The following is a 27289-nucleotide window of genomic DNA, read 5'->3' on the forward strand; positions in this document are numbered from 1 at the left end:
GGCAGCAAGAGAAAAACTAAACAGTTTGCTGCATTGTTCCAGCAGGCACAGAGGAACAGCTATGCTGTGCAGTAAGTAGGTATGATTGGCTCATTTGTCATTAGTTTAAACTAACATGAAGCAGAAAGCGGAAGTCTAAACACATGGAAATAGCACCTCCCAATTCTGATTAGCCTCTTGTTTATACCATGCTGTAGTACAGCTGCATTGGCTCACTTAACCCTTCTGCAGGCACGAATGTTGTAACTCCTGTCTCTCTTAGAAAAAGGAAGGAACACCTCCCTCCACAGAGGGTTAGCAAGAGACAGACAAGTAATCCTGCAAACTACCACCACCACCATGAAGATATCAAATGTTCTTGTTCTCATCTTAGTCCTGCTTTACATCAGTGCCAGCACAGAATGGCCTACGCACACAGTCTGCAAAGAGGACAACTTGGAAATATATTACAAAAGCTGTGGTGAGATTTTTAAAATTTCCATTTTTCTTTTAGCTGGGCAACAAAGTTGTTCTTATGCAGTGAGAGATGGTTGTAATCCAGGCAGTGAACGGAAGGGCTATGCTCCCAAATGAGCACTGGGTTTCGCGGCTAGAATATTTTTAATCTTTCAAATACAGCTGGTTTGGTTGACACACACACAAATCTAACTGCATTTATACAGGAGATAATAAAGAGAAAATAATGTAACCTAATTCAGAATAATAAACAGCTGTCAAAAATCCAGTTTGTGTGAAAGAGATGACTACGATTTTGATCTCAAAGTTAGGTCAAATAAAAAGAGGAAGACCCTGGATCTTTATCTTTCTTTTTGCCCCAGGATGAAACAGATTCTTCAATGCACTGATCTATTGATTTCCTGATGTGCAGCAAGGCTGTGGTGATATGCTCTCTGTCCTCCTACTTGGAGTGACAAGGGACCCAGCATGACAGTGGGAGAGATTCATGTTCTCCACCATTGCCACTGTGTTTAGTGAGACTTCAGCAGCAGCACTTAACAGAGGCATTTCCCAGGGACCATAGGGTTTTGTTTCTTCTTTGAATCTGTAGAGAATAAAAGGAGGAAGTGGCACTGGAATGACTGAAAATAAATTCACTGAATGGTGCTTGCTTTCCACCTCTTGCTTTGCTGGCCTTGTGCCTTTCCTATTGTGCTGATCTGCTTTACAACTGGGACAAAGGGAATTAGATTCACAGACGACTCATTCATTTTCTGCACGTGATGTGAAAAGCGATTCATAGCAATTGAGCACCCTAGAGTTTGTTTTTCCAATTCATCCTGATACAAAGGATTTCCCAGGGGGCTTTTTCTCACTGGTAGATTTCATGCGGTTTTGCACACCCATTAAAATAAAGCCAGTGAGGGACAAGAGAAGCAAATAAATATTTGTAATGGCTTTCTTTACTGGCCTGCTCCCAGGAGACTAAAGTCAGGCTTCACGTATTATAAATAGGTATATTGCATTAGGAAAATATTTAATTAGATATTGAATACATGTTTCATTATTACCTTTATTTTAGTAAGAATTCATTGCATAAGTTAATTCTGTTCCCTGAACAGAAGGTCTCAGTTAACATGAGATGCCTTGACACAGAGGCACAAGCTACAGCTTGAGTCAATTCAAATGATGATGAAATTTATCTGCTGGGCACGTGTCAATCAGGCATTGCTTCTTACCATGCACACCAGTGGCCTAGCTAACAAAATGCGTTTGTTTAGAGCTTGTGTGTCACTTATTCTGATTTGCCACATGCAGAAAGGTAAAAGGTACATTCATTCAGGAGGAATTCACAGCTTCAGAAGCACAAGCCAGAGATCGTGCAGGTCAGGGCCCAACAATGAAAGAAGATTTCTGTTCTCCCGGGCACAGCTATAGGAGATAAGATTACACAGACATGGAAATAATGCAAGAATTAAATCAGATTCCTTACTCCCTTACAGCTCTGGCAGGTTCAGTTGTGTCGACACTCTCAGCTTCTGTTAGTGTTCTGCCCTACCTTTTTCTAGAGGCTACCACACCTGCAGCATCAGACCAGGACGTACTATCTGCATCTCTGCTGATACAGCTCATAGTCTGGTAGCTTCCAGAAAGCAGAAAAATACAAGGTGTTTTGGGCTGAGCCCAAAAACTCTACAGGTTGGGAGGATAAACCTGCATACACTACTCTCATTCCCTTCAGGGAAGGCACTGATCTTACTGAGCCTCCTGGCAAGCTCACAATAGTGCCAAAGGTGCAGATCACCTTTTCAGGAGTGGGGAAGCTTTGTCCCCACATCATTTCACTGTAAGCCACAAGTAGGTGGGTAGAACATAGCTTCATTCTTCAGCTATGGGTAGGTGGTGTCCCACCTATTGTTCTTAACCCAGGAGAGGACAGGCAGGCTAATGCCTAGGTTTAATGAGACCCTTTGCCAACAAACCTTCTCATAACAACTTTGCAATGTCAGCAAGCACAGAGTCAATGCTAGGCAACTGACCATACTCTCCAGCTATTTTGGGGAAGACTGCTCCTCATTTGCCTCCAGGCTCAGAAATCCCCATGGTATTTCCTACTCACTGAAGATGCCAGAGGATGACATATTTTTGGGAATACAAGTGGCCACAGTGAGGTATCTAGGATGAAATCTTGGGTAAAGGATTTCCTGTTGGATCCAAGAGGTCAGGATTTCACCTCTGATAGGCTCTATAGTAACTCTATAGAGAGTTACTATAAACTGGTATCAGTGAATCAGGGTTGAATCAAGTAAAATTTAAGGAAGTTGAGAGAATTTTTGCCAAGTACTTGACAACGTTATTTCTGGAGCTGAATGCCCTCTATCAACAGATTAATAGATCAGTTTGAGCACTTAAAAAGGAGCTAAGTGTTCATTTATAGTTTGCAGTTTATCAGATCCCCTCCTATAATGCAGTAAAAATCTGACTAAAGCAAAAAATATGAGCCAATATAACTGTGATAAATGTATCAGAGAAGCTTAGGTGGATAACTGAAGAGAGACAGATAAAGCACATCCCACACATAGCCAGGAGCAAGTCCCAATTCCCTGTTACAAGCACTTGCTCTAGCTGCATCCTGCCCCTATAGCGCGTAAGATACAGGCATGCATCAAGACCCCAGCCTCAGTCCATGTTCTGGATCCTATAGATCTGTCCCACCCAGACATGTCAGACTAAGCATTCAGTAACAAGGACACCAAAATATGCATCAAAAGAAAGGGCTAAACAAAATGCTAGTAATCAATACAATGCACTTGTAAAAAACCCAAAGTAATCTGAAAAAAATCAGACAAAAATTCTCAGCAGCAAATCCATGGGGAGAAACTCAGGATGAAAGAAGTTTGGTCTAAAAGTGAAGCAAATAGACACTATGCTGCCTCCTTTATACAACCACAGGAGACATAACACCGAGACAGTCCATAAATAGCAAGACATTTCCCATCAGCGCCGCTCTTCCTCCAAGGAAGAAGTGACAAAAATGAAGGAAGATCTCAAATGACCATAAATCACTTTAGAAACCTGGGCAGGGATCCCAAGATAAAAGCAACACAGGTTGACATCTCTGACTGAGAAGAGAGAACCATAATTGGCAAGTCTATGCAGAGACATGAAAAGAACCTGCTACACAAATGGCTGATTCCTATCCCTTTTAATTTCACAGTGATTTTTTACAGTAATAACACTTTTGATCTTTCCAGCTACATTTTAAGAGGCAATTGTCTGAGAAGGGAAGGGCGGAAAGGCAGAGGCAGCAAAATGCCCCAAGCAGATTCTACTGTTATTTGAGTGTCAGGCATCCACCTCAAAGTGCAAAGTGCAATGCAGTCAGAGACTACAAATTGTAACTCCTCTATGTGTCTACCAGCACCTGCTTCTATTATTCTACCTGCTATTCATGTAAGCCTAATTGTCTTAATTAGCCGTGAAAACATTCTCCCAATATAGTGTTCAAATGGGGCCCTCTTCATAGGCTAAAGCAGGTGATTGCTGCTGCAGACACATGGAAACTATTTTCCAACTATTTTTACAGCTCTTTCTTGAAATGTTAGTTGGACCTACATAAAATCAGCATTTCAGAACGTCTGTTTTTGTTTTGACCAGCAAACCCAAACCAGCATGCTCAGTGATTAATAAACTCTACTTTTAGATTAGGACCTCAGATTTCAGCAGTACCTGGTGCTTGAAACTGTATGTTTCTTGACAGTGCAGAAAAGGTTACTGATACAGCAGAAGGTTCTTAGAAAGGGTCTGGAGAGCAACAACCATTAAGGACTTTGTCTTCTGTGTGTGAGAGTAAATAACAAGGAATTTTGGGGAGATCTTCAGGAGAATCACAGTAGTAGTATTTAAAGATGACATCTTGAGAAATACTCATTGGGCTTTATAAAACACTGTTCAGACATGGGATTTTTTACTATCAGACAAACATTTCCCAATTCACGTCTGACTTTGATAGCTTTTTCTGCTTTTTCCACCTGAAACAAGGTTAACAGCCATTAGGTGAACTTTCAGAAGGAGCAATCAATCTGTATTAAACTCCAGAACCTAATATGTAAACAGTGCAGCCAGTTTCAAGTTTTATATCTGCATATCCACAGATTAAAAAATGTAATAAGTTTAGGGATACGGGTAACAATTTGCTTTATTTAACATCTTCTGCTAGACAAAGAAGCAGGGCCCTCTGGTCATCTAGAGAATTATTTTTACTTGCCAATGTCTCCTCCTAAGCAGAGCAAAGAAAGACTGAATTTACATCCACTGAGCTCCATGACTGCTTGCATAGCTCTATGTCACACTTCCAGCAGGGTAATTTCTGTAAAGCTTTTTTCTGCCCTACATTGGTACAGTAGGAGAGCAGCACTGCCCACTTCAGTATGAGCTTGCACTGGATTGCACTTACAGGTAGAGAAACTCTCATTTGTGTGGCTTTTCTTTAAACTTGTGAGCACAGGTTTGATTTTCCATTAAAATGGCACCTTAAAGTTGCCAAGGTTATTGTGGTACAGAACTTGCTCTGGTCAGATACCACAGTATAGACACCTTCCTTTTAAACATTGCTTTGAGGGAACTGTTTGTGCTTGAAAAATGAAAGAAGAAAAAGTAGAAACTGATTAGATTGCAATCTTCTGATGATCTGTCTGTCCATGCTGAAAATCTGCAGTCTTACTGCCCCTCCCCCCACACACACTCAGCCCATCATATCCTTCTTCCTACATACTAAGGAATCAAATATTCTATTTATCTTAAAATCCTCTTGTTCCTCTTTTAAAAAATAGACCTGTAACACCCATCCCTGCTCAATCAGCAATACCAACTTGTAAACAGTCCCACTAAATTGTTATCATTGCAGCACGAATTTTACAGCACATCACTTTGTTTTCTATGTCAACCAATATTATTAGGCCTTTTTCTCCCTGGTCACACACTTATATCCTTTATTTAAAGGTTACAAGTAATCCAATAGCTTCAGCTGGCAAAGAAATGTCTGCAAAGAAAATCTCACCTCGTGCTTCTTCAAGGCAAATGTTCCTTAGGCACTTGGTAAAAGAAGGTTCTTTTTCCATTATTCTTTGGTTTTTTTTGGCAGAAAGATTGAGCCAGATGCTTCTCTTGAACTTATTTATTTCCCTCAAGCAGTCTCCAGCAATTGCTTCTGCTTCTAAATTATTTAAAGCCACACGACATCAACTGCCATCTGATCTTTTGTTGCATAGATCACTAATGGGCAAACAATCAAAGAGCTTAAGAATTCCACTTGAAAACATTTTTATGTTGTTTGTTTGCTCTGTCCAAGCCATCTTAGTGCCATAGCCTTGATGCAGAATTCATCTGCTACATCTCACTTACTCCAGGGGAAAGGCCAGATGTTGACACACATATTTCTAGCACCAGATCCTAACAAACAGCAGCTATCATCAGAATGAAGGTACCATAGATCTGAGTGCACATGCAAATCTTCTTTTAAAATTTTGGTCCCTCCATGAATTAAAACTACCTCATCTATTTCATTCTCTGATTCACTAGAGAGGATTAAAACCTTCTTTTCCTATGTGACTTCTTACTGATGGTTCTGGTTTCATTTTACCTCTTCTTTTACAGAAGGGAGAGTATTTATTAAGCTTCAAAATGTAAATGGTAAAGAGGAGAAGGAGACAATTTCATACCTCCAAGGTAATATGGCAAAAACATTAGGTTCAGCATCTAGACTTTGAACCATTTAGCAAAATCAATATTAATGCTTTCACTGAGACTAGTAGTGGAGAGAATTAACCTTGGCTGAACTTTTCCCACCATGTTTTAAATTTTCCCATATAATTTACTTCTCAGAGGTTTTCTCATAGTGCAAATTTCTTCACCAAATCAATGAAGGTCCTGCATTGTGGACTGCAAAACAGGGTTGTTTATGTGTGGCAGCCCCTCCTGCTTATCTCCAGATGCTAAATCTAAACTAGTAGATATATTTTCCACCTATGACTTCTGCCACATCTTCAGTTGTGGCCACTAAGTCACCAAGGTATTACAAGCAGGAGGAGTAATGGCCCCTGCTTCTTCCCTTTACAAACAAATAGGAGAGGCACACCTAGAAAAATGTATATTGCATTACAGTCCAGAAGTACTGTGGGCAAGGCAGAACTGTCATTTGCTGCTGCGTGTTGAATGTGAGCCTTTATGGAGGGAGCAGTCTAATATATATGAAACAGGTGAGTCACAGCTGCATTAACACTTTGATAAAAACTTGAGATTAGCTCCTGTATTTCATAAAGTAGAAATTATCAAAAGGCACATTCATTGCATAAAGTCAGGAGCAAGAACAAACCACAATTGCTTGTAAGTGTTCCAATGTAAAGCTTTCTGAGTAATCATATGAAAAAATTGCTAGATTTCCTTGACAATGCCACATCATCTCATCTAGAGCTGTCATCAAAGCCTCAAAAATGGAACCTACAACGCTTACAGTTTACCAAAGAAAAGAGGCCTGTGTCAGGTTTTTGCAGCCATTTAACATCCATCAGCAAAAATATCCCAAATAATTTAAGAATGATTAACACACCTCAGAAAAATGCAAAAACTACTTTAACATTACTATGTGCTCGTGTCACTGCACCGACTTCAAGGAGGCTTAGGCAGCCTAAAACTAGGGAGGAACAATGACCATCAGGGACAAGACATTCAAATGCATGGTACAGAACCACCACATACCAAATCCAAAGCCTTTGATCTGTCCCAGATGCTACTTTAAAACTCAGGAGAACTTTGAGCTGTGAAAAGCCAGGACCTTGAAAGCTACCACAAATTAATCCAATGCACCAGGTTCCTCTTCAGCTGAAGATGGATGGCTCCTGTCAGATAATCCAGCTGTGATCGGGCAGACAGGAACCCAGCTAGTTTCCTCTGCAGAGCAAGCATGCCATTCCAATGACAGTGCACTGCCATGCTCCTGCGGTGGATTTCAACCCATCCTGGGAAAATGGGAACATTTAGCCCATTTATATGCTGCTGTTACTGTTCTGTATAATCAGTGGTAAAGCCTGCTATCGCAGAGCATGGCATGTGTCTAACAGCAGGGCAGTTTCTAGCAATGTTTGGTTCTATTTCTGACACAAGTGTACAAGTCTGTTATGAATCCCCAGTCATACTGGCAAGCACTGATATCCAAAATATCTATCTCAAGTAGAGCACTATAAAGAATGATTTATTTTTTTTTAAACAAAAAGCAACAAAATCCCCACAACACATAGAGAGAAGAGACAGATCTGATTAAGAATACAGGCAGTTACTATATGCATCTTACTCATGTAGGGCATGGTGTTTACTTACCCAGAGAACTGAAGAACAAAGACTTTCTATCTCTAATACGTTCCCTGCTGGGCCCAAATTAATGCAGGATTTTCTTGCTACGCTGCTGTAGCTGTAGCCTGCCCTGCCTGCCTGTCTCTCTCAAGCTAACTAGGACAAATCAGGATTATCAAATACAAATAAAGATCTGTATGTGCTATCTCTCAAAGCTGGCATCTTTCAGTTTTGTCTTCTCAAACAGGCTCAGACAAAGATCTGTCATACCACACAAAGCACAGAAACCCCCCTTTCCAAATACCACTGCTGGCAAAAGCAATGAACCTTCAGACTCTGGGGCTCCCCTTGAGCCCTGGCAAACAGCTCTAACAAGCCTGCTGCCAAGAAACATGGTTCAGGCAGGAAAAGGCAAGGGGACTGAGGTCAAGCCTTCTGCAAGGCTGTTTTGTGCATGCTGGTGGCACTCATCCCCAGACATAGCCCTCCATCTGCAGAGAGCCCCTCAGACCTGCTGTCTTTACAAGGGCTTCCTCCAGCTCATCACACTGAACAGCTCCTTGTCCAGGCCACCAGTAGCTCCAGGGAAATCTCTTCCTCTCTTCTCCATCTGCCACACCTCATGCTCTTTGCTCACAGGCTGAGCCCTCCATCACACATCTGCTCCTCACACGCTGTACCTACAACTGCAGTCAGTGCCCCAGCAACATGTTTGGAGAAGCTATCGGCCTTCTGAGTTAGCGAATATCTGCAAATTCGGACACTGGCTATACTCAGCAATAGCTTTTATTTAAATAGCAAGAGGCAAAATCTTCATCCTTTCTTTAAACTAATTCTGCAAGATGTTAGAGTCGTCTTGCTCCAAAACTAGGGCCATAAACACCAGCCAGCAATGCCCATACCCTAGTCTGACCAAGCAGCATATAATTGCCCTTTGCATTACCAGTGTTCAATATTCTTGAGAGCAGAGTGGAAATCATTTAAATATTGCACAAATACTTTTTTAAACCATATTTTAAGTTTATTCTGCTAGTGTTCTGGGTTTTTTTTAGCTTATAGATGATACCGAGACCAAATCTTCAGGCTTCCCTCTGCAGCCGTGTAAGTTTTATCAGAAAGGAAGCAGAGTTATTCACTCAATTGGACATCTCCAAAAGCTTCAGGTTTAAGCAGACCTCAGAGACTATAAGTTAATAGGGGAAAGGGGAATTCTCACAGTCTGTACCCCCAGGACATTAAGGATATGTGAACTCTAATCTTCCTATTCATCCACCTCCACACTGCCTAATCAATCCAGAAAGGTACAGGAGATAAAAGATGTCATGACTCCTGCAAGGGAGGTCAGAGTGTCTTTCTAAACTAGGCAAAAGCCTGGAGCTGATCACATCCAAGGTGAGCATCCTGAGATAAAGCATCCTCATGAGAAGCTAGAAACAGCCAACATGAGTCTTAAAATTTGTGTGACTTGAGTCTTAAAATTTGAGTGACCTTAAAAGCAAGTCACTCTGCTTTTCCCAGAATGGCACATAGTGAATGCAGGCCCAAAGGGAAGTTCATTAAACTGAAGGTGCTCAGTGAAATTTAGATGCACAACTGAAAACTGCTAATTCACCTGATGCTTCTTCCTCAGTGCCTTATAAGTAGATTCCAGTGTCAAATATAACCTTGAGCATTCAGGTTAATTTATTTAAACAGACATTAAAGGAAATTGTTAAGTGAATGCATAAAGTCTGAGATACCAAACAGTTCCTCATTCTTTCCCTCTCCTTTCATCACCTTGTATGTTATAAGGACTAATGATTTAATTTTATTAAGAGCTTTGAAGGTGAGAAGTGTTGGGTAATTACTAAATATGCTTCTTCCTTGTTCTAATTTCCAGCTCCTCCAGCACCAGTCTATCCTTGTTTGACCCAGGCCAAGTGCAGCTATGTCATTACCTTCAATTCTATGGCTTATTTTCTCCCAGCAGTGTTATTTTGAAACACCCAAAGCTCACCAGTTTGGAGAGTCTTCTCACACTGCAGGACTAACTTATATGGACTCCTACAGGCAAGGCTTCCCTGCTTATTGCTCCTTTAACTCATACCACTGGTTTTCACGCTCATATGGAAACCACATGATTTTCAAGCAGATTCAGATGAGAGTAAAGCCAGTAGAGGATAGTTAACAAGGTGTGGGGAGGGAGAGAGAAGAATAAGAGACAGAGGATGTTGTACACCAGCCCAGCAAAATTCCCATAACAGATGCTTCCCATCTGCCCATGTAATGCCGTTTCTGTAATGCCCAGTTAGTCATGTAGCAGCTCAGGCTCTGAGGGACATATTCCCTGTGGGTTAGCACACTATCGTTTCCAGCTACCTGCTTCATCTTCCTGCTGGACATCACCTCCCAGAGCACAGAAGGCTGTGGGGTGTGAAGGCAGCCCCAGCTCACAGTCCTGTGGCTTGGTGCACATCCATGTTCAGCAGGAGCTTGAGCTGGTGCACCCAGAACTGCAGTAACTGAGGCATCAATGTGTGTTCCCATCTGTTGTTCCTGTTACCAGGGTAATAATCTCCATCAAAGGTACAAGGCTTGAAGCTGGGAGGGTCACTTAGATACATGACTGTAAATGTGTTTGAGCTAAGTTACCTATGAACCTTCTGCCAAGAGCAGGAAAAGAAACCCTAGGAAGAAATGTTCAGGAATTTGTTGGAGCTTTCAGGATGTACTACTCACATCTGCTCAGTCTTCTAGAAAAGCCCATCCAAATTCATTGCTGCGAGCACTCCGCAATAGTAAGCCAGGCTGAAGCCTTGTGCTATGGTGCCGCTACAGGTCATGTGCAAGGAGAACCACATACCAAGCCAACATAGCCATAAATCTTCATTAGGATACTTGGGTAAGGGTGAAATGGGAGGTGGGATGCATGGGGTCAGCTGGCACTATGCCATGTAAGAGGCGATCCGTGGCAAGGTACCAGGCATTGTCCCAAACTTACATCTCACAAAGCAGGTCTCTACTGCAGAAGCCAGTCTCAGTGGGAGCTGTACGTTCAGCACTAGATACAGTTGAAAGCTCAGCATCAGCCACAGCACCAAGTTCAAACAACAGGTCTAAGAGATCTGAAAGTTCACCGATGATTTACAAAAGCCTCTTTCTCAGAGCAGTTACCTGAAAGATTTAGAGCTGGCTAGAGAGAAACTTGAGACAAAACGCTGCTCCCAGGCACCTTCATGCTAGCTCTAACATTATGTTGCAGCCCCAGCCCTTCCCACTAGAAACACAAGGACAAAAAAAATGCCCTTTCCATTCCCCCCCCCCCCCCCCCCCCCCCCCCCAGCAGATTTTTCACTGATAAACCTCAGCATGTTTGCAAAATTTCCAGCAACATTGTGAGTGTTGGTGATATATCAAAGCCGAACTGGAAAAGCAGAACTCTGCAACCAGTTGAAGAGTTTCTAGCTTTAATTATGGAAGAGGGAGCAGATTGAAGGGAGTGGGTGGAGGGAAGTCTGGGAACATACAGTACTGTGCACTATGAAACGTTGCAGGGAAGTGGAAGGCTGAAGGGCAGCCCCACGTATTTTAGAGATTTAACAGTAAATGTTATTGCTCTGCACATGTGAAAGACATAACATGTATTTTTTTTCCAGTCTAACCAGCTCAATTCAGATTGAGGCAAACAAGGAAGAATAAGTATTAAACCTCCATAAGAGACACACAATGACTCACAGTTGTGTATCTGAGATGAAACAAAAATGGCAGCTGCCTCGAGTTGCCTTTGCCACGCAAGGGACTCCTCAACGTTTAAAGCAAAAGATGGGTACGGCACACTACCTTAGTCCACAGCGCACAGCTGAATATACAGACACCTTCACTTATCAAATGGTTAAAAAGAAATCACTATTTTATTTAATTTCCTTTTTGCAAGAACCTTTCTGACTACATTGTTTAGAATCCAGACCCCCTGGCACCATTGCTTTAGCAACACTGCCATCCTTTCAATTGATTTCAGCAGGAGGCCCCACACACATCACAATATCTAAGATGTTGGATTGCAAAGTCATAGCCTGAATTTCCACAGGGAGATGGTCAGAAAATTAATTGGTGTTCCTTTTGCCAGTGGAAAAGTTTACATTTCTCAGCACCAGAGTTACAACACAAAATCCAAGTGCTCTAATTCACAAATTCTGCTGTAATTTCTCATGTAAGTTCTTCCTCGCTCTCTTCCTCTCTGGGGAACAGGCAACACTTCTCTGAATACACCGAAATCCTACGCTGCATCACTAGCAGTAGAAAACACCCATGGCTACAATGCACCATGAAATATGTCATCTGACAAAAGAGCTCAATCCATAGAAAAGAAACCCAAAACATACCACACGCACAAAACCCCAAACGCAATAGGCATGAGACATCCAAACTAAAACAACCCAGAGGTCAGGTTCATTGTAAGAACCCCATGCTTTCCAGAGAAGCTTGGTTTCATGAGCATCCCCTTTCCATCCAAACAGATATTGATGAAAATGAACTAAAAATTGAACTCCTAGCCCTAATACCATGATTTAATTTGTTGACTAAAGCACAGTCTAGTCTCTTTGAAAAGAGAAAAAGCATCGTATATGATGCAGTGCCATTTGTGACCATAGCTGTCTTTGGAAATCATGGACCTGACCAGTTATTGACAACCAGCACTGTTTGTAGGCATCAATGCCCAAATTTCTCAGAATCTGAGCAAGTGCTTCCTGGAGCTTATCACTGTACCACACACAAAACAGAAACAAGAGGGGCTCTTGCAGAAGTCCAGAGGAAAGCAGAAACCAAGCCCTGCAAGGTGGTAGACACCAGAGGGGAAGCAGGCGTAACGGTCCAGGAGAAAAGAGAAGTTTGACATGCTTTCCATCTGGAGCAGGAAACTGCTCTCCTACCCGATTGCAACAGCTTCTGAAGCTGCAATAACAAAATGAGAACTGACAAGAATATGGAAATGGAGGAAAGACAACCCTCTGACTCTTGTCACACTTGAGCAGATAAACAACTGCAGGCACTAACTCTTTGTCCCAAACAGATCATGCAGATGCAGAGGCTGCTTTAGTGGTGTGAAGAACAAAATCCATCAAGGGACACAGCTGTGGAAAATACCAGTGCTTTTTATCTCCCTCCTTTAAACAGTTATTTTAATTTAACAGACCTTAAGACTCAAGAGCTCCTTTTGGACCACAGTGATAATCCATATGCCTGCAGAGCCCCGCTTAAAGTCCCAGCTTCTCCCAGCAGTTTATTTCATCCTCCCCTCTAAGTCACCCAGGACTGCTCTCTGCTAGGTGCTACAGCTGTTGGGCACTGCTGGAAAAACAGGATCAGACTACAGAGATGCTAGCTCAGCCCCAGTGTCACAGAGACATTAGTGACGAGTTACACCGCAGCAAAGAAAAATTCTCCCAACCTATTATTTTCTATTCAGTGGGAAGATTACCTCAAGCAACAATAACTTAAAACCAGAATTCTATTCCCAAGTCTGTGCAAATGGGGGAGACTACAGCTATTTCTGCACATGCCACAGTCTCTTCTCTGGTTTCCACAGAGAAGAAAGTTGGATGCACAGTCTGGCTGGAAAGCCACCATGAGGGACAAACCTATGCCTAATTTAAGCCGTAAAGCTCAGGATGATATGTTTCCAAACTGGCAAAATCCTTCTCCTCCAACCATGGCTCTGGAACACTTTCACATGCCTTTGGTTGTGGGAGCAGAACTGTTAGTTGTCACTGCTGCCTGTCACCAGACAGTGACACCTTAGCAAGCCTCCAGGCATAGCATAGAGTCTCATGAAGGCTAGCAAGGAAAAAGGTAGAAGTGAGGGGAAAGCAATTTTGGTTGTACAAGAGTTTTGGAGCTTGATGTGGATAAATGGATAGTGTAGGAATTAGTAAGAGCCACATTCATATCAGTCATGGGCTGTAGGGCTTCCCTTTGACTACAGTCTCTCAGAAAGGGAGAAGAAATGTAGAATATTTCCTGGGTTATAAATATCACATGATGGTGGACCCAGCATGAAATACTGCAGGATCTCAGTTACACATTTTATTTTAATCCTTGGACTTCTCATCCCACTTCAGGATTCAGTTTTGCAATCAGCCTCACCAAGCCATCTTGCGATACTAATGAATTAAAACCCATCATCATAACCAATTGCTCATCAGTGCTGTGGAAGGAAGAGTGATCCAAGATCTCGGGAAGAGCAGACGTGCTAAGATTTCACTGCTGAATGAGTACTAACTATCCACCATTGCGGATAACTTGCCTTCCCTGAACTTGGCTCTTTTTCACCACACAGTAGGTTTTAGCCATATATACGCTATCATCTGAACATGCTTCAGATTGAAGTGGCAGGAAGGAGAGAAGTAGTTATTAAGCACAGGGTATGGGAGCTTTGAGCACATCTTGGAGATTTTTAAGGAATATGAAATCTGGTATTTACAATACTTCCATATTTTATCGCTGTCTTCTATACAGTCAGTATCTCATTAAAAATGCAACTTTCTGTCTCCAAACAGATCCCCACCAAGATTTTGCTTTCAGCATTGACCATTGTTCTGATGTCTCAACCCACACCTTTAACATCAGAGCCGCAATCTTGCTAAGTAAGTAAATTGGTATTTTCTCACACCATAAACATGTACCTCATGTGTGAGTGCTGGTATTAAGCAAGCAAGGGTGACAACCTCCTATGAAACAGGAAAGGGCTTCATGTCTGAGAAGCTTCAAAACCTGTGCAGGGCTACAGAAATGTCAGTTCTGATATCAGCTTGGCCTTAGACTATGTACGTCACTCCAAGCAAGTCATATCAGCCCACAGCCTCTATTCCTCTCCTACCCTTCATTAGTGCATATGGATACCCAAGGTGAGGGGTGCTCTAAAGCTTGTCTTCACAGCTAAATCTTCTGGGGAGCATCTTGCTGAATGAGACGGCTACAGCAGCCACAGTCTCATGGCAGCACCAGCAGTGCTCACTAAATTGTCAGGGCTGACCCTTGCAGGTAGGAGACTGAAGGAACTCCCACAGAGCAAGGTGGAGACCTCTCTTTGTCCCACTTGGGCATGCAGAGAAGGATGCTAGGAGAGTGCTAGGGAAGCATTAGCCTGAGGCAACACAGTCATGCCATCAGCTCGGCACCTGTGCTAGCTGAAATTATACCCTTCAGCACTTGACTGATCAGCAGTAAAAGGTCAAAAGCAGAACTGCATTTGAGATAATGGGCTGGGTGTGCAAGTTAATATTAGCCATAGCTTGCTTTGTGACCCTTGCACAGGAAAGCCACCTTTTTGCAACCCCGTTGGCCCCATCAAGAACCTCTACTACCAGAGCATAAATATGAGAGCACTGCTGTATGCTCCTAGTGCTGAAAGTAAGTTTACATGCCAAGTGTCTTTTAGCACTGGGAATGCTTCCTTGCATACAAAAGGTCTTCCTCCTGTGAGACATGCTGCCCTTTTGCCTAGGAGCAGCAGTTTTCAGGTGGCTGCAAAGTTAAGCATGCCTGCAAAAACACATTACAGGCATTTGCAAATACTTCACCAACTCAGACTACAGAATCTCCCTCTAAGTCCAGTACCCTCACTGGGTATCTATGTTAGGAAGCCAGGCACAAGCAGGAAAGCTCCCATCACTGCCAGGCTGCTATGCTGGTCCCTGACACAGGTTTGGCTCAAACACAGGTTTGAACTATTTTCCCAGGCAGCAGGTACAGGCCACAGGCTGCTCCCAGGGGTCCACTGGACATGGTGCCTCTGCTAATTAGAGTAAGAAATTTAGATGTGAAGTCACTAGATTTATGATGCAAATTGGCCTCAAAGTTAGAGAAAGGTCATGGGTGCATTTATTTAACAATAAAGATATATGCTATTATGTCCCTCCATATACCTTAAGGGACTTAGGGACCTGTTCCTGAAGCATGGATTTCTATGTATTAGGAGTCCTTAGTGAAGACATTCAATGGCTTAAACAGCAGGGGAAAAGAATAGAAACTTTAAAAATAAAGTATTAAGCCTGTTTACCCTTGCACTTTCTCCAAGCTCTCCTTCTGTTCTGTGTGTAGGACACAGCATCAAGGAACTGTATGTCAAGCTTAACCTCATCGTAAATGGGAAGACCGTCTTAACCTACTCCGAGACGCTTTGTGAGCCGGGTCTTTCTAAGCTTATTTTCTGTGGAAAGAAGAAAGGAGGTAATTTAGGTAGCACTAAGTGTTTGATGGCTACTGAACACTCCAAGCAGGATGCACCCGCTGTGCTGTTGAACTCACCAATACATCGTAATGTTCTGTTTACTTCAACAGCATGTTAATGGATGACAGAAACACAGTAGGACAGAGACATTTTAATTTCAGAAGCTGTTTTTTTCCCCTAACCTGCTTGCTTTTCTTTTAATCACAGAATATTACATGCACATGGGATTTCAAGTCCATAAAAAGTAACTGTGGTAATGTGGCCCCATCCAACAGCACAGAGGTTCATAAGCCCTATTTATAGCCACATGGTTGTCATGTGAGCAAGAAGTATGACAAAAATAAAAGCCAGTTCTAGAAAATAAATGGCTGAGCAAACAAACAAGCCATTCTGAACATGTTCTTTACTATTAAGCAAGTAACACTTCCTGTCCTTAAAGGCAGTTCTTAACTCACTTTAGGGGAAATTATGCTTGAATAAGGATATTGGGATCAAAATACTATTTTATACTATCTATGGTTTGCATCTTGTTTCTGCTCAACACATGCCTATGCAGCAGTCAGATGATTTCAGTTCATGCCAGTAAAACTGCCAATTGATGCAGACTTGCACTAGTTGGTTTACAGTGGTATTAGTTGTCCCCCAAAAGCAGGCATCTTTGGTCCCATGTGAACCTGGGCACCTCGCGGTCCTGTCTGCCATGACACAGGTAGTGAAAAGGTAGTTATGGTATGTCTGGAAAAGCTATAGTCATCCCTCTGGACTGTAATATCCATGTATCTTAAATGGTTATTTTGAATTCCCTCTTACATTATGATCATCTCTTTAGGCTGATTTTAAAATAAAGAGGTAGAGCTTCAGGGAAGTTTCAGAGTTGTTAGAGCATCAGTTAGTTTCAGAAGCTCTGCTTTCCCTTCACTGACTTGCATCTCCATCCTGATAGTGCTGCAATAATTCATGTGCAAGGGCTATGAGTTTAAAAACCATTCACAGAACTGCTGCTAAGACAGCCCCTGGAAAATTACTAAGAAATTTCAGAGAGCATAGAAATATCACAGAGAATAATAGAGAAATGCTGCATGAGCAACCAATTATGTAAATCCTGTAAGCCAGATAGACAAAAAATTAAATTCAGAGATTTCTTCAATTGTGTATTGAGTTACAAGAGGGAAAAAGCCACCCACAGGCCTACTGAAAAACTGTCTTATTCTGGTGAATTACTAAATAACATCCTTTAGAGAATACATTAAGGAGAAGTAGAGTCAGTCCTGAGCTGAGCACAAACTGGTATTCACACATTAAGCCACAAAGCCAAAGCCTCCTGGGGTTTCCAAGTCCCTTAATCTTAAACTGACAGGTGATTGTTTCTACTAATTGAGGTACATTATGATATAAAGCCATAGTTGGTGGTTTAAATAATACTATATATCTTCATTTAGAAGCATGCCTCAGTTAGTGCAAGGACCTCTGCCGCACACTTTAATACATGACCTTTTGTTCAGTAGCTGTTTTTATTTAGCAATTAAGCCACAGCAGGAAAGAACTAAACTTTCTCAGACTAAGGTTCAAACTCAAAATGTGGTATTTTTTAATTACATGACATTTGATTCTAACCTATGTTTTAGGACACAGAAATCAGCTGAAGGCCAATATGAGGCAGTTCAGGACAGCCACACTTGATCATATTGGCACAGCTCTAAATCTGACCTAATAACTATGCAGAAAGGACAATATTGTGAATGGCCAAGTATGCAGCCTAGCAAAGGTACAGAGGAGCAGATAGCCTTTTCAACTGAAGCTTTTCATGCCGAGCCCCTTTTTCCGTGTAATACTGGCAACATTTCCAACATCTGGTCAGACCTAACCCAAGTTTAAATATAGTTCCACACAGCATTTGCTTGCCTTCCACAAGAAGGCCAAGTATTTCCTGTTCCTCCCCTTCCCAAAGCGAGGCAGAACATAGCTCTGCTACAGGCTTTATTGGTCCACTCAGCCATGTGGACAAGCAGAGCAGAAGTTGGAAGGAAAAGAGACTTCTAAGAGCCGGATGTAAGAGTCTTTGGTGTTTGGGGTTGTTTTATTTTTCTTTGCTCTCCTATAATCCTACACTTTTGCCATGACTGGAAATACTTTAGGAGACTTGATATAGCTGGAAGTTTAACGTTCATCATAACCATGTAGTATTTACTATTTATGTTACACAAAATTCACATCTGGCACTCCTAAATAGGATTCCAAGATCTTTTTCTTTGAGCTATATGCCTGTTGTAAAGTTGTTAGCTCACAGGTTGCAAGGAAATGGGCTGCTGCCCATTTTAGAGCAACAACAAAACTGCTAAGTTCCGAGGTATAACATGAACTCAGGTCTTTCTCTTTTTTTAGTAGAAGGATCTGGTTATTCCCCATTTCCTCCAAAGGAAAAGGTTACATAAGATCCAACAGATTTCCCAACACAATCACCAAAATCAGAGAAAAAGACCCGGCAGGGTAATATTTAGCAATGTGCCAACCACAACTTGCAGGCTTATACAAAGCTTCCTGACAAAAAGATAGCTGCATCCTTTGCAAGTCCGCAAGTTTTCTTTCAGGCTCCACTGATAAAGGCACCATCAGGGCGCTTGCACAATTCCTTGTGCATACTCCCAAACCATAGAGAACCACCCCTTGTGCTTGCCAACTCCATTCTTTGCATCATTGCCTCTTTTGGCAAGTGCTACAGTGAGCAAGTTTCTAAACTAGCATTTGTGAATAGAAGTAAAGAACATAACATGAATTACAGAACTGGGTATCACATTGAGAGTTCAGGTACATGTTTCTGAGAAAGCCGCTACACCACAAAACCAGGTCTTTGGGCAGACATGCAATCCCTTTCATCTCATTTCTTCCTCCTCAGTAAAAAGAGAGAGAATGTTTCTCACCTGGCTATGTATTTATGTACATTTTTCTCACTCATCTATACAGATATAGCTGGCAGTTACTCGGATCATCCCTACATGCCTCAAACTCAGAGAAGTTGTGTCAGTTGCATGGGTGCAAGATCATGTCCTAGAACAACTCCAACATGGAGCATTTAAGTTCTAAAAAGATTTAAAACAGAAAAAGGAAGAGGTGGGTGCAGATGTACAGGGCCTTTATATAGTACAAGAGTGTGAGAACGTATAAAAATTTTCAGTGCAGGGAAGATTTGAGAAAGAGGAGTGAGAATTTCATTATAGGTGTTTTGTCAGGAATGAGAGGCATCTTCACGATAAATGATAACCAGTAACTTGAAGTAATCCTCAGTAAGTTTTTTTACACATTTGAAAGCTCTGCTTCAGATTGGAAACTACTAGAGGCCTGCTCACCTGCAGGGAAACGGACTGAAGTTATTTTCGGCAGAAACAACAGTGAAAAGCTGTTACAATAAATACAACATCATCACCTTGAAACAGTGGTACACTAGAAATATTTTCCAGCATGCTCTACAGAAATCAGCTTCAGTTAAGTCTTTAATAAAAAGGTCTGAAAATAGAAGGTGGATTGAAAGCCTATCATTGATGACAACATGCTTGACAGATACATAACTTACCAACAAACTAATAAAGACATATGAGAATTTTTAATTGGAAAAATGCACTCATGTTTTATGCTGTTCCCAATGTCTGTACATTTTTTTGCAGCTACATCTGGGTTTGCTCCAAAAAGAAACCACAGAATTTTTTCAATGAGCTTGGCTCAGTGTTTGTGACAGTTGCACTTACTGCAGCAGATGTGTTCATCCTCTTTCAATGGAGGATTATAAAAATGTATGACTACATGGATAAAAACGTATATGAAAGATGCTGTGATAAACTACAGTCCTTAAAGCCTTGGAGGATGTTTACACTTCTGGAATTATAGCAGAAATCCTCATGTGAGAGGAACATTGAACAGGCTTTGAAAAGCCTGATGCAGCCAGCATAGGTACTGAGCAGGTTGCCATGGTCTGAAGTGAATATGAATAAGATTCAGCAGATCTATGCATCCATATTGTTTCCTGGCAAGTCTCAAGTAGCTGAAAATGAAAACTGCCCTTGGTTTCCTCTTGGGACATACTTTCAAAACAGCATAGTCCTTCCCCTGCCCCCTTCATTGTTGAGGCAAGGTTGAAAAGTCTCTCTGAAGGTCATTTAGTCCAGCTCCCACCTAGTTCACCCAGGACCATCTACAGCTGGTTGCCCAGGACCATGTCCAGGTGGGGTTTTTTAATACATCCAAGCATGGACACTCCACATCCTCTCTGAACAACCTGTGCCAGAGCTCAGTTACTCTTATAGTAGGGTGAAACCTACTGAGCTTCAATTTGTGCCTACTCCTTCTTGTCCTGTCACTGGGCACCACTGGGAAGAGCCTGGCTCTGTCCTCTTTACATCCTCTCTTCAGGTGTTTGTACATATTGATAGGCTTTCCCCTAATCCTTCTGTTCTTTAGGCTACACAGTCCCAGCTCCCACAGATTTTTCTCCTTGAAGAGATGCTGCAGTCACTAAAAGATAGTACAGCCCATGAGAGCAATTCCATTGATGAGTGAGCAAAGGCATAGCTACCACACATCAGGGAAACTATGGAAGGCTTCTCAGAGAGGGCTGGAGCAGAGCCCCAAGACTGCATCTATCTAGCTCTGATGTAATTGTTACTTTGTCACAGCAAAGTAGGGGGGCAAAATAGCTTCTACCTACACTCAAGGAGAGAGATTAGCATTGCCATCATTTCAGAAGCAAATTTATGGCCTGATGACTCCTACTTCATTTTAAAATATAGGCTTTGCAGAGCTTGAATGCTGCATCTGTATGTTTAGATTCTGGATGGCTTTCTGACGGTGTAGGTGAGTCTGATGAACCGCATGATCCAAGAGTTTTCCCCACATCCCTGTGGAGAAGGACTTTGGCGAAGGGTGACTGTTCACAGCCCAGGGTCCTCTCCACTCTCCTCTGCTGCCATGCAGGATTTTCTAGACTTAGAGTTGATTGAAGGAGAAATAGTCAAAGAAGGCTCTCTACTGAAAGAGAGGACACATTGCATGGTCCACACCACCCTGAGGAGACAGCTCACAGTATGGCTTAGCACACATCAACAGATACAGCTCAAGTCCCACGGAGGACACTCATCACCCAGATCATGCAGTTTGCAATGCCTTTAACTCCCATTTAGACTCTATCGTGAGCTGAGAAGTGGGCTGCTCTGTATTTTTAAAATTCTTGAGTCACTGCTCTCTGCAGTGAAGATGTGTCAGACTCCAGGGCTCTGCTTCGTGCCCAGAAGCAAGCAGCAATGGTGACTGCTCTTTGAAAAGACTTCTTGGTGGACAGGTGAAATAGCCAGGGACACAGAGAGGAATGAGTACTGCAGCAGAGCTGATCAGTTTGAGAGTTACAAACCAAAACATTCTGTTCTCCATTTTGGCATTAGGTTTTTCAGGGCAACACTGACAGAAGTTCAGCATCTTCTCCACCTCCCAGGATCATCAGAGCATTTAATAAACTCATCCTTAATGCAAAGGTGTAGAACATAGGTGATGTCTCAGGTTTCTCCTATTCTTTTCCTGCTTCTTTCTTACAGTTATGATTCTTTCATACATGTTTGCTACAAGGCACTAACATTTCATAGCATGTGTAAGGAAGACTTTCTGTGGACTCTGTTCCAAGTCAAATACCAACTGCACGGTGGGATGGACCACATGACACAAAAATGTTGTTACAAACATTTTATTCACTCTTTCACATGAAACAATTTAAACCAGCACAGCAAGACTGGACTAAAACAACTCTCTAGAAGCGACAGGCATCAGTACGCCAGCACATAGTCATATAAACATGAAACACTCCTCTGTCACTGTCAAAGTAAAGACTGTTCCACGACACCTACAAAAGAGAATCCTTAAACAGTTCTTAGACTTTTCCACAACTTGTGGAGGGCAAGTTGTGCAAGAAATTCTGAAATACTGTAACATCTACCAATTTTATTTTCAGTCAAGTCTGCACAGTTTAGCCCAGTAAGCTATGAAAAAAGTAGGAGGAACTGCAGAACAGCTTGCTAATTCTGTCCATTAATGCCAAAGTTGCCCTTTCTTCCACAGCAAAGAGCAAGCACGCCTTGCTGTTAGGGAGATGAGGATTGGAAGGTGGAGCTCCTGGGCTCTATTCCAGTCACCAACACAACTTGTGATGGCTTTAGCACATCATATAACTTATCGGTGAAAGCTCCCTCAGCAGCGAGACAGACATGTTTTTATTACTTCATGGTCACGTTCAGCAAGCAGTCAGAAGTCCACACCTACAGAAACACTCAGCTCAAATTGTTTTTAATTAAAGTTACCGAAACAGTACCGTTCCATTATTGCAGATGCAGGAGGTTAATAGATCATGATAAAGGACTTATTTCTGGCAATTCCCCCTCCCCTTTCATTTCCTCATTTGTGGGATTCATGCTGACATGGGAACACCCACCTGGTTGGGCAAAGCTATGCTCCCTGCTCCACTCAGGGGCTGCAGGTTCTCCTTGAGCCCAGGCTCAGCCCTGCTTTCTCCATAAGGCAGCACACGTCCTGATGTTTCCTCAGGAGGGCTGTTACAAGGCTCTATAGAGCACTTTGCAGTTCCATAACACTTGTCACTGGAGCACTTTGAAGCACTATTACAAAAAAAGCATCTACGATCAGCTGCTTGTTTCCTTCACGTGCTGCATGTCTAACCACCTACCACCATTTCTGCTTTTCAGAGCACCTCTACTATGAGGGACCAGTCACACTGGGCATCAAAGAAATCCCACAGGTAAGTTCTCCCAAGCAGAGGGGCTTTCCGGATGAGGTATAATCAGAGGACTACCAGCAATCACATCAGCATATTCCAAGCTCCCCCAGACTGCACACTGGATCTGATAGTGTTTACATGACTAATCCTTTTTAATATGAAATTAAGTTGGCTTTGCTTAAAGCATTATGGAGAGATAGACAGGTTTTCTTAGGATAGCAGTCCCCTCTGCCAGCACTAAGTCATGCAGCCATACTGTTCTTTAGTAGGCTCCCCCTCTGTTTCTCTTAAAATAGCAAGAAAAGCAGCAGCTCCAGGAGACTCCTGAGAGACCAAGGCTGCAATTCAGCTCACTCCTTAATGGGCTGAACAATTTGGAGAAGCTCATTCATCCTCACTAGCTATGAAGGTAATTTATTCAACTGTTGTAATTGTATGAGTTCCACTGAGCATATCTGGTGTTAGATACAGGGACAGAGGTCTTCTAGGTTGCAATTGGAAGTACAAGTTTATTAGGCCAGGAACACTTTCTCTAGACTTACAGAGTCTTAAAATAATAAGATAATTTTTTAGGAAGGTAAGAAAATGAGCAGTACTCTAGTCACTGCTCTGAATTTCCTGGCCATCCGTTACAGAAGGTCTTTACAACCAGCCTTCTCCATGCTGAATTAAGTCTTCTTCTAGAAGGTCAACCAAATCACACTGCAAAGCAGAGATGTCTCAAAATATTTAATGCACCAGAATCTCTTAACTGGGCACAACATGAAGCCATATTTGACCAGTAAATAACAAAGAATTTTTAGCCACGTGCCTGAAGAGACTAGACTGAAGGGGAAAAGGCAAGATCTGGATCATCGAGGTATCTGAGCACATGGTGAAGGAAGCATCACAGCCACTACTGCAAATGCACACAGTTCAGGTGGTCAGTCACACACTCCTTAGGTTTACTCCCACAAGAGAAGCACAGCTTGAGCTCTCAGTTCAGCAGCAGACATAAAACCTATGTCAGAGCCTCAGACATGAGGTCTGGGGCCTGCTCTGCACTGGATTGGTTCAGGTGCAGGAAAAGACAACAGGATCAGAACAAGGATATAGAACAAGGACATCGAGTCCAAGAGAGCCTGGCTTGCCAAGGCTGGCAGAGGTGATAACAAGGATATCTGGCTTTTGGGTGGATTGAGCCTTTCATAACAGCTACTTTCTCATATGTCTCAGTCTTCCTTGGTGATAATAGCAACCACAACCTTCACTTTCCAAAGCTTTCACGCAGGGAGCTGGGGCCCCTCATGCAGGCTGTTATCCTACCCTTACCAGCCTGCTTCCCTAAAGGCTACGCCTAAAGATGCTGTGTTGAGCAAAACCTTTTGATCTCTCACACCAGAGTGCCCAAGCTCATATCGGTCAGCATCATGGTCCAGGAGCATCTTTGCTAACATACCAAGGCCTTAGACAAACAAAGGCATAGGTCTTTAGACCAACAGAAATCCCTAGAAACATCCACAGAGACCAATAAAACTCCAGTTCTGGGTAAATTAGCTGAACTTGGAGCCAGGAATTCTCAGACTGTTCACAATCCTCTTTTAATAACAATTTTTACCCATGAGCAAAATATTATTCTGGAGGAGAAAAAAAAAATCTAAATCACTAATGAGCAATGGAAATGAGTTATTATAAACTCCCTTCCATGAATAAAACTAGAAGCTTTTGGGGAATTAACATATTTGTGAGAAAGGGAATAGGAAACCTTTTTTGTTAATTAATCAGTCAGGCAAATAGCACAATCCTTCCATGCCAGCAATAAGGAGTTATCCCAAGCATTAATCATCTTCTGCTCATTGTGAAAAGCAGCCTCATCTGAGCAGCATGATGGGCATTTGCACAGTTTGCACAGCAATTACAAGGCTGTATTCTCATGAGCATGTTGCTATTGGGCCTCTCTTTAAATTTGGATGTTACATTTGAGCCTCTCTGTCAGGACACAGGCCACTTATTGCTTTAGAAATCCCATGGTAAAAGGCAAATGCCAAAAAAACTGACTCATTCTAACTGTGTCTCTTTCCACTCCGCAACCAGAAGAGTTCTGAGCAGGGCAAGAGCTTTCTGTGGTTCAAAGCCAGAAGGCCACTGCTGCCAAGCTCTTCTCCCTCAGGTTTTGCTCCCTTCCATACTCCAGAAAAAACAGAAAGAAATGCTGCAGTGCCAGTAATCTAGAGGGAATGACATCTAGTTCAGCTCTTCTCCATGAGTTTAATAAGCTTTGTTACCTTCTCTGCCTAGTGCTGCTACTTCTCCAAGTGTCTGGAAAGAACAGTTTTGACCAATACAGAAAAGCCATAGTTTCAAGTTGAGATTTTTTTGCACTGCAACAATAAAACGTTCTCCCCAAGTAGTAATTTTAACTACACAATTTGAAATTAAACTACCTCTTGTTTTATTATATAGGAATTCATTACAGATTGAGTCATCTATACACACGTATCCCCCAAGCTCATAAATGTTATATTGATAACAGTGTACACACTGAACAATAAGATCCAAGGAAGAGAAGTGCCAGACAGAACACCTCTTTCCCTTAAGTTACTAAACAGCACAGGCTGTATTGTGCTTGATCATAAGAAACATGAAAAATTACACAGATCTGAAATGAATTTTTATGCATCAAAACATTTTGTTCCCCTTGCACTGTTTTAATTTTGAACTTGTGCTGTCAGCATTGACATCCCTGATGACATTATTTTGGCAGAAAATATGGGCAAGTCCTTTATGAGTTCTGAAACATTTGGACAGGAAATGTTTTGGGGAAACTGGATTGGGAAAGTGTTATTCTGTTTCCAGGAAGAGGGCTCCCTCACAGAAACAGCAGCAGTCATAAACTATTGATGGACTAATCTCTTGCTTTGTGTCTGTCTCATACAGGGAGATTACGCTATTTCAGCAGAGCTGACTAATGAAGACCAAGACACTGTCGCTTGTGCCTATGTTACAGTGAAAAATTATTTAGATTATTATTAGCAACAAGCCGATTTCATGAGAGCTACCAAAGCTATTCAAGCCAAGTGAGCTGCTTGCATGCCACTGTGATTCTGAAGGAAATAATCCCCACGTGGTGGTTTGGATGCTATTCCTCTTCATAATTCACTATTTTCAAGATGTGACTAGACCCCCTAGTGGTAATTTTCCTCTCTAAATGCACGCTGTAGCCTACTTTTTCCTTCCAATATATGCAGCTGCAAGTAGAAAGTATCCGATATCAACATTCTCATCTTGGGATGAAAATAGCGTGAGGCAGAACAGGCAAGAGCCTAAACTTCTCTTTTTTTCCTCAGTAAATTATGGAGGTATCATTTCTAACAGGCTGAAGATGACTTTCATTTTTATCACATATCATGCAGTTACAGCACTCAACATTTTCAATCTTCTCCAGAGCCTGTCTGGAGCTTCCACTAGTATAGATTTTGTTATACCACAGAACAAAGACCACATAGTATGAACATGGATTTTTCCCGGTGATCCATGCCATGTTACCAGATTCACATCACTCAAGTCTTCTGGGGTCTACCCAGAATTTCACTCTTTAATGTCTTTTAAGTGATATGTGAATCATTCTGCCATGTGTTATGTGCTCTTCTTGCTTCTCAATAAATTCATAATGAAAAGAAATTTTCTTATTTTTCCTCATGGTTCTAGATCTATCCAAAGCTTAGAGTAGCGAAAAACAGGAGGGGAGAAAAGATTGAGGGAAACAAGCTACATGAGCAGTTCAATATGAAATATCAGACATGTTGACAAACATTTTATGCTAGCAGAGGACAAAGTGTTCCTTGCTTTGAGCATGAAGCCCCAGGAGAAGTAAACACTAATTACACTCCCAGGTGCAGCACATCCCCAAACCCTCTCATTCCAGGAGCCTTTGCAGCTGGCATAACTGATGGGTAGGTGGATAACCAAGCACAGGGCAGGACATACGAATAGGATTTTGGCCTGGAGAGTATGGACACCTGTTTGGGAGACTTGTAGTGTAGGGGGAGGATCAGGAGTAGGGTTTAGATCTAATCCGGAAAGGTATGGGCAGGAATCAGAGCCACAGGAGTGTTCTGCAGCTGAGCACAGGCTTGTGAAGGATGGTAGTGAGCATTGGGCTGCATGCCTCCTCTGGGAGAGGTTCAACATGTACAACTAAGGCATCTGTGGCTCACAGCTGGCCACACAGGAGCTCTGACACATGGCCTCCATCCTGCACACCCACATGCTGCAGTTCAAACAAATTCCTGAGCAGCAAGCGCATCTCTGCTGCACAGATGACCAAACCGCAGAGCAGCCAACAGCTAGTGGCAAGGGAGCGGCCCTCGTTTCCCTTCCATGCAGCTAAATTCTCGCCTGCCATCCCAGCAAAGGCAAGCAAGTCTATGAGGCCCTGACTCACATGAGGGAGGCTTACCACTGTTGAACATGGACCAGCAAGTGCCACAGAATGGGATACAGCATGTTTAACATACTGCTGTTTCAGCCCATTTCCATTACGCCCTGTT

At 42.3% G+C, this 27289-nt stretch overlaps 1 protein-coding gene and 1 long non-coding RNA gene across 2 annotated transcripts in view; one reads left to right on the top strand and one right to left on the bottom strand.

The window, feature by feature from the left end:
• The window catches only part of LOC134163204 (uncharacterized), an 84965-nt gene extending 74593 nt beyond the window's left edge, over nucleotides 1–10372 (bottom strand). Inside the window, exon 1 of the long non-coding RNA XR_009964620.1 lies at nucleotides 10144–10372. This is a non-coding gene — a long non-coding RNA (uncharacterized LOC134163204). The remainder of the gene's footprint in view (nucleotides 1–10143) is intronic.
• LY86 (lymphocyte antigen 86) lies at nucleotides 186–26420 on the top strand. Its single transcript, XM_062617843.1, has 5 exons — nucleotides 186–460; nucleotides 14322–14408; nucleotides 15865–15993; nucleotides 22729–22781; nucleotides 25677–26420. Exons 1-5 carry the CDS (start codon nucleotides 340–342, stop codon nucleotides 25770–25772), a joined length of 486 nt encoding a protein of 161 aa, XP_062473827.1. The 5' UTR covers nucleotides 186–339; the 3' UTR covers nucleotides 25773–26420.
• Nucleotides 26421–27289: the final 869 nt, after the last annotated feature.

This window comes from Pezoporus occidentalis, unplaced genomic scaffold (assembly GCF_034315485.1).
Source record: "Pezoporus occidentalis ecotype Australia unplaced genomic scaffold, CSIRO_AGI_Poc_V1 ctg2, whole genome shotgun sequence".
Taxonomy (NCBI): Eukaryota; Metazoa; Chordata; class Aves; order Psittaciformes; family Psittacidae; genus Pezoporus; species Pezoporus occidentalis.

Excerpts from the sequence above, each read along its gene's own strand:
- LY86 (XM_062617843.1), top strand. The coding sequence starts at position 340 with ATGAAGATATCAAATGTTCTTGTTCTCATCTTAGTCCTGCTTTACATC. Across the intron at positions 461-14,321 it reads AATATATTACAAAAGCTGTG|ATCCCCACCAAGATTTTGCT; the intron begins GTGAGATTTTTA and ends GTCTCCAAACAG. Across the intron at positions 22,782-25,676 it reads GCATCAAAGAAATCCCACAG|GGAGATTACGCTATTTCAGC; the intron begins GTAAGTTCTCCC and ends TGTCTCATACAG.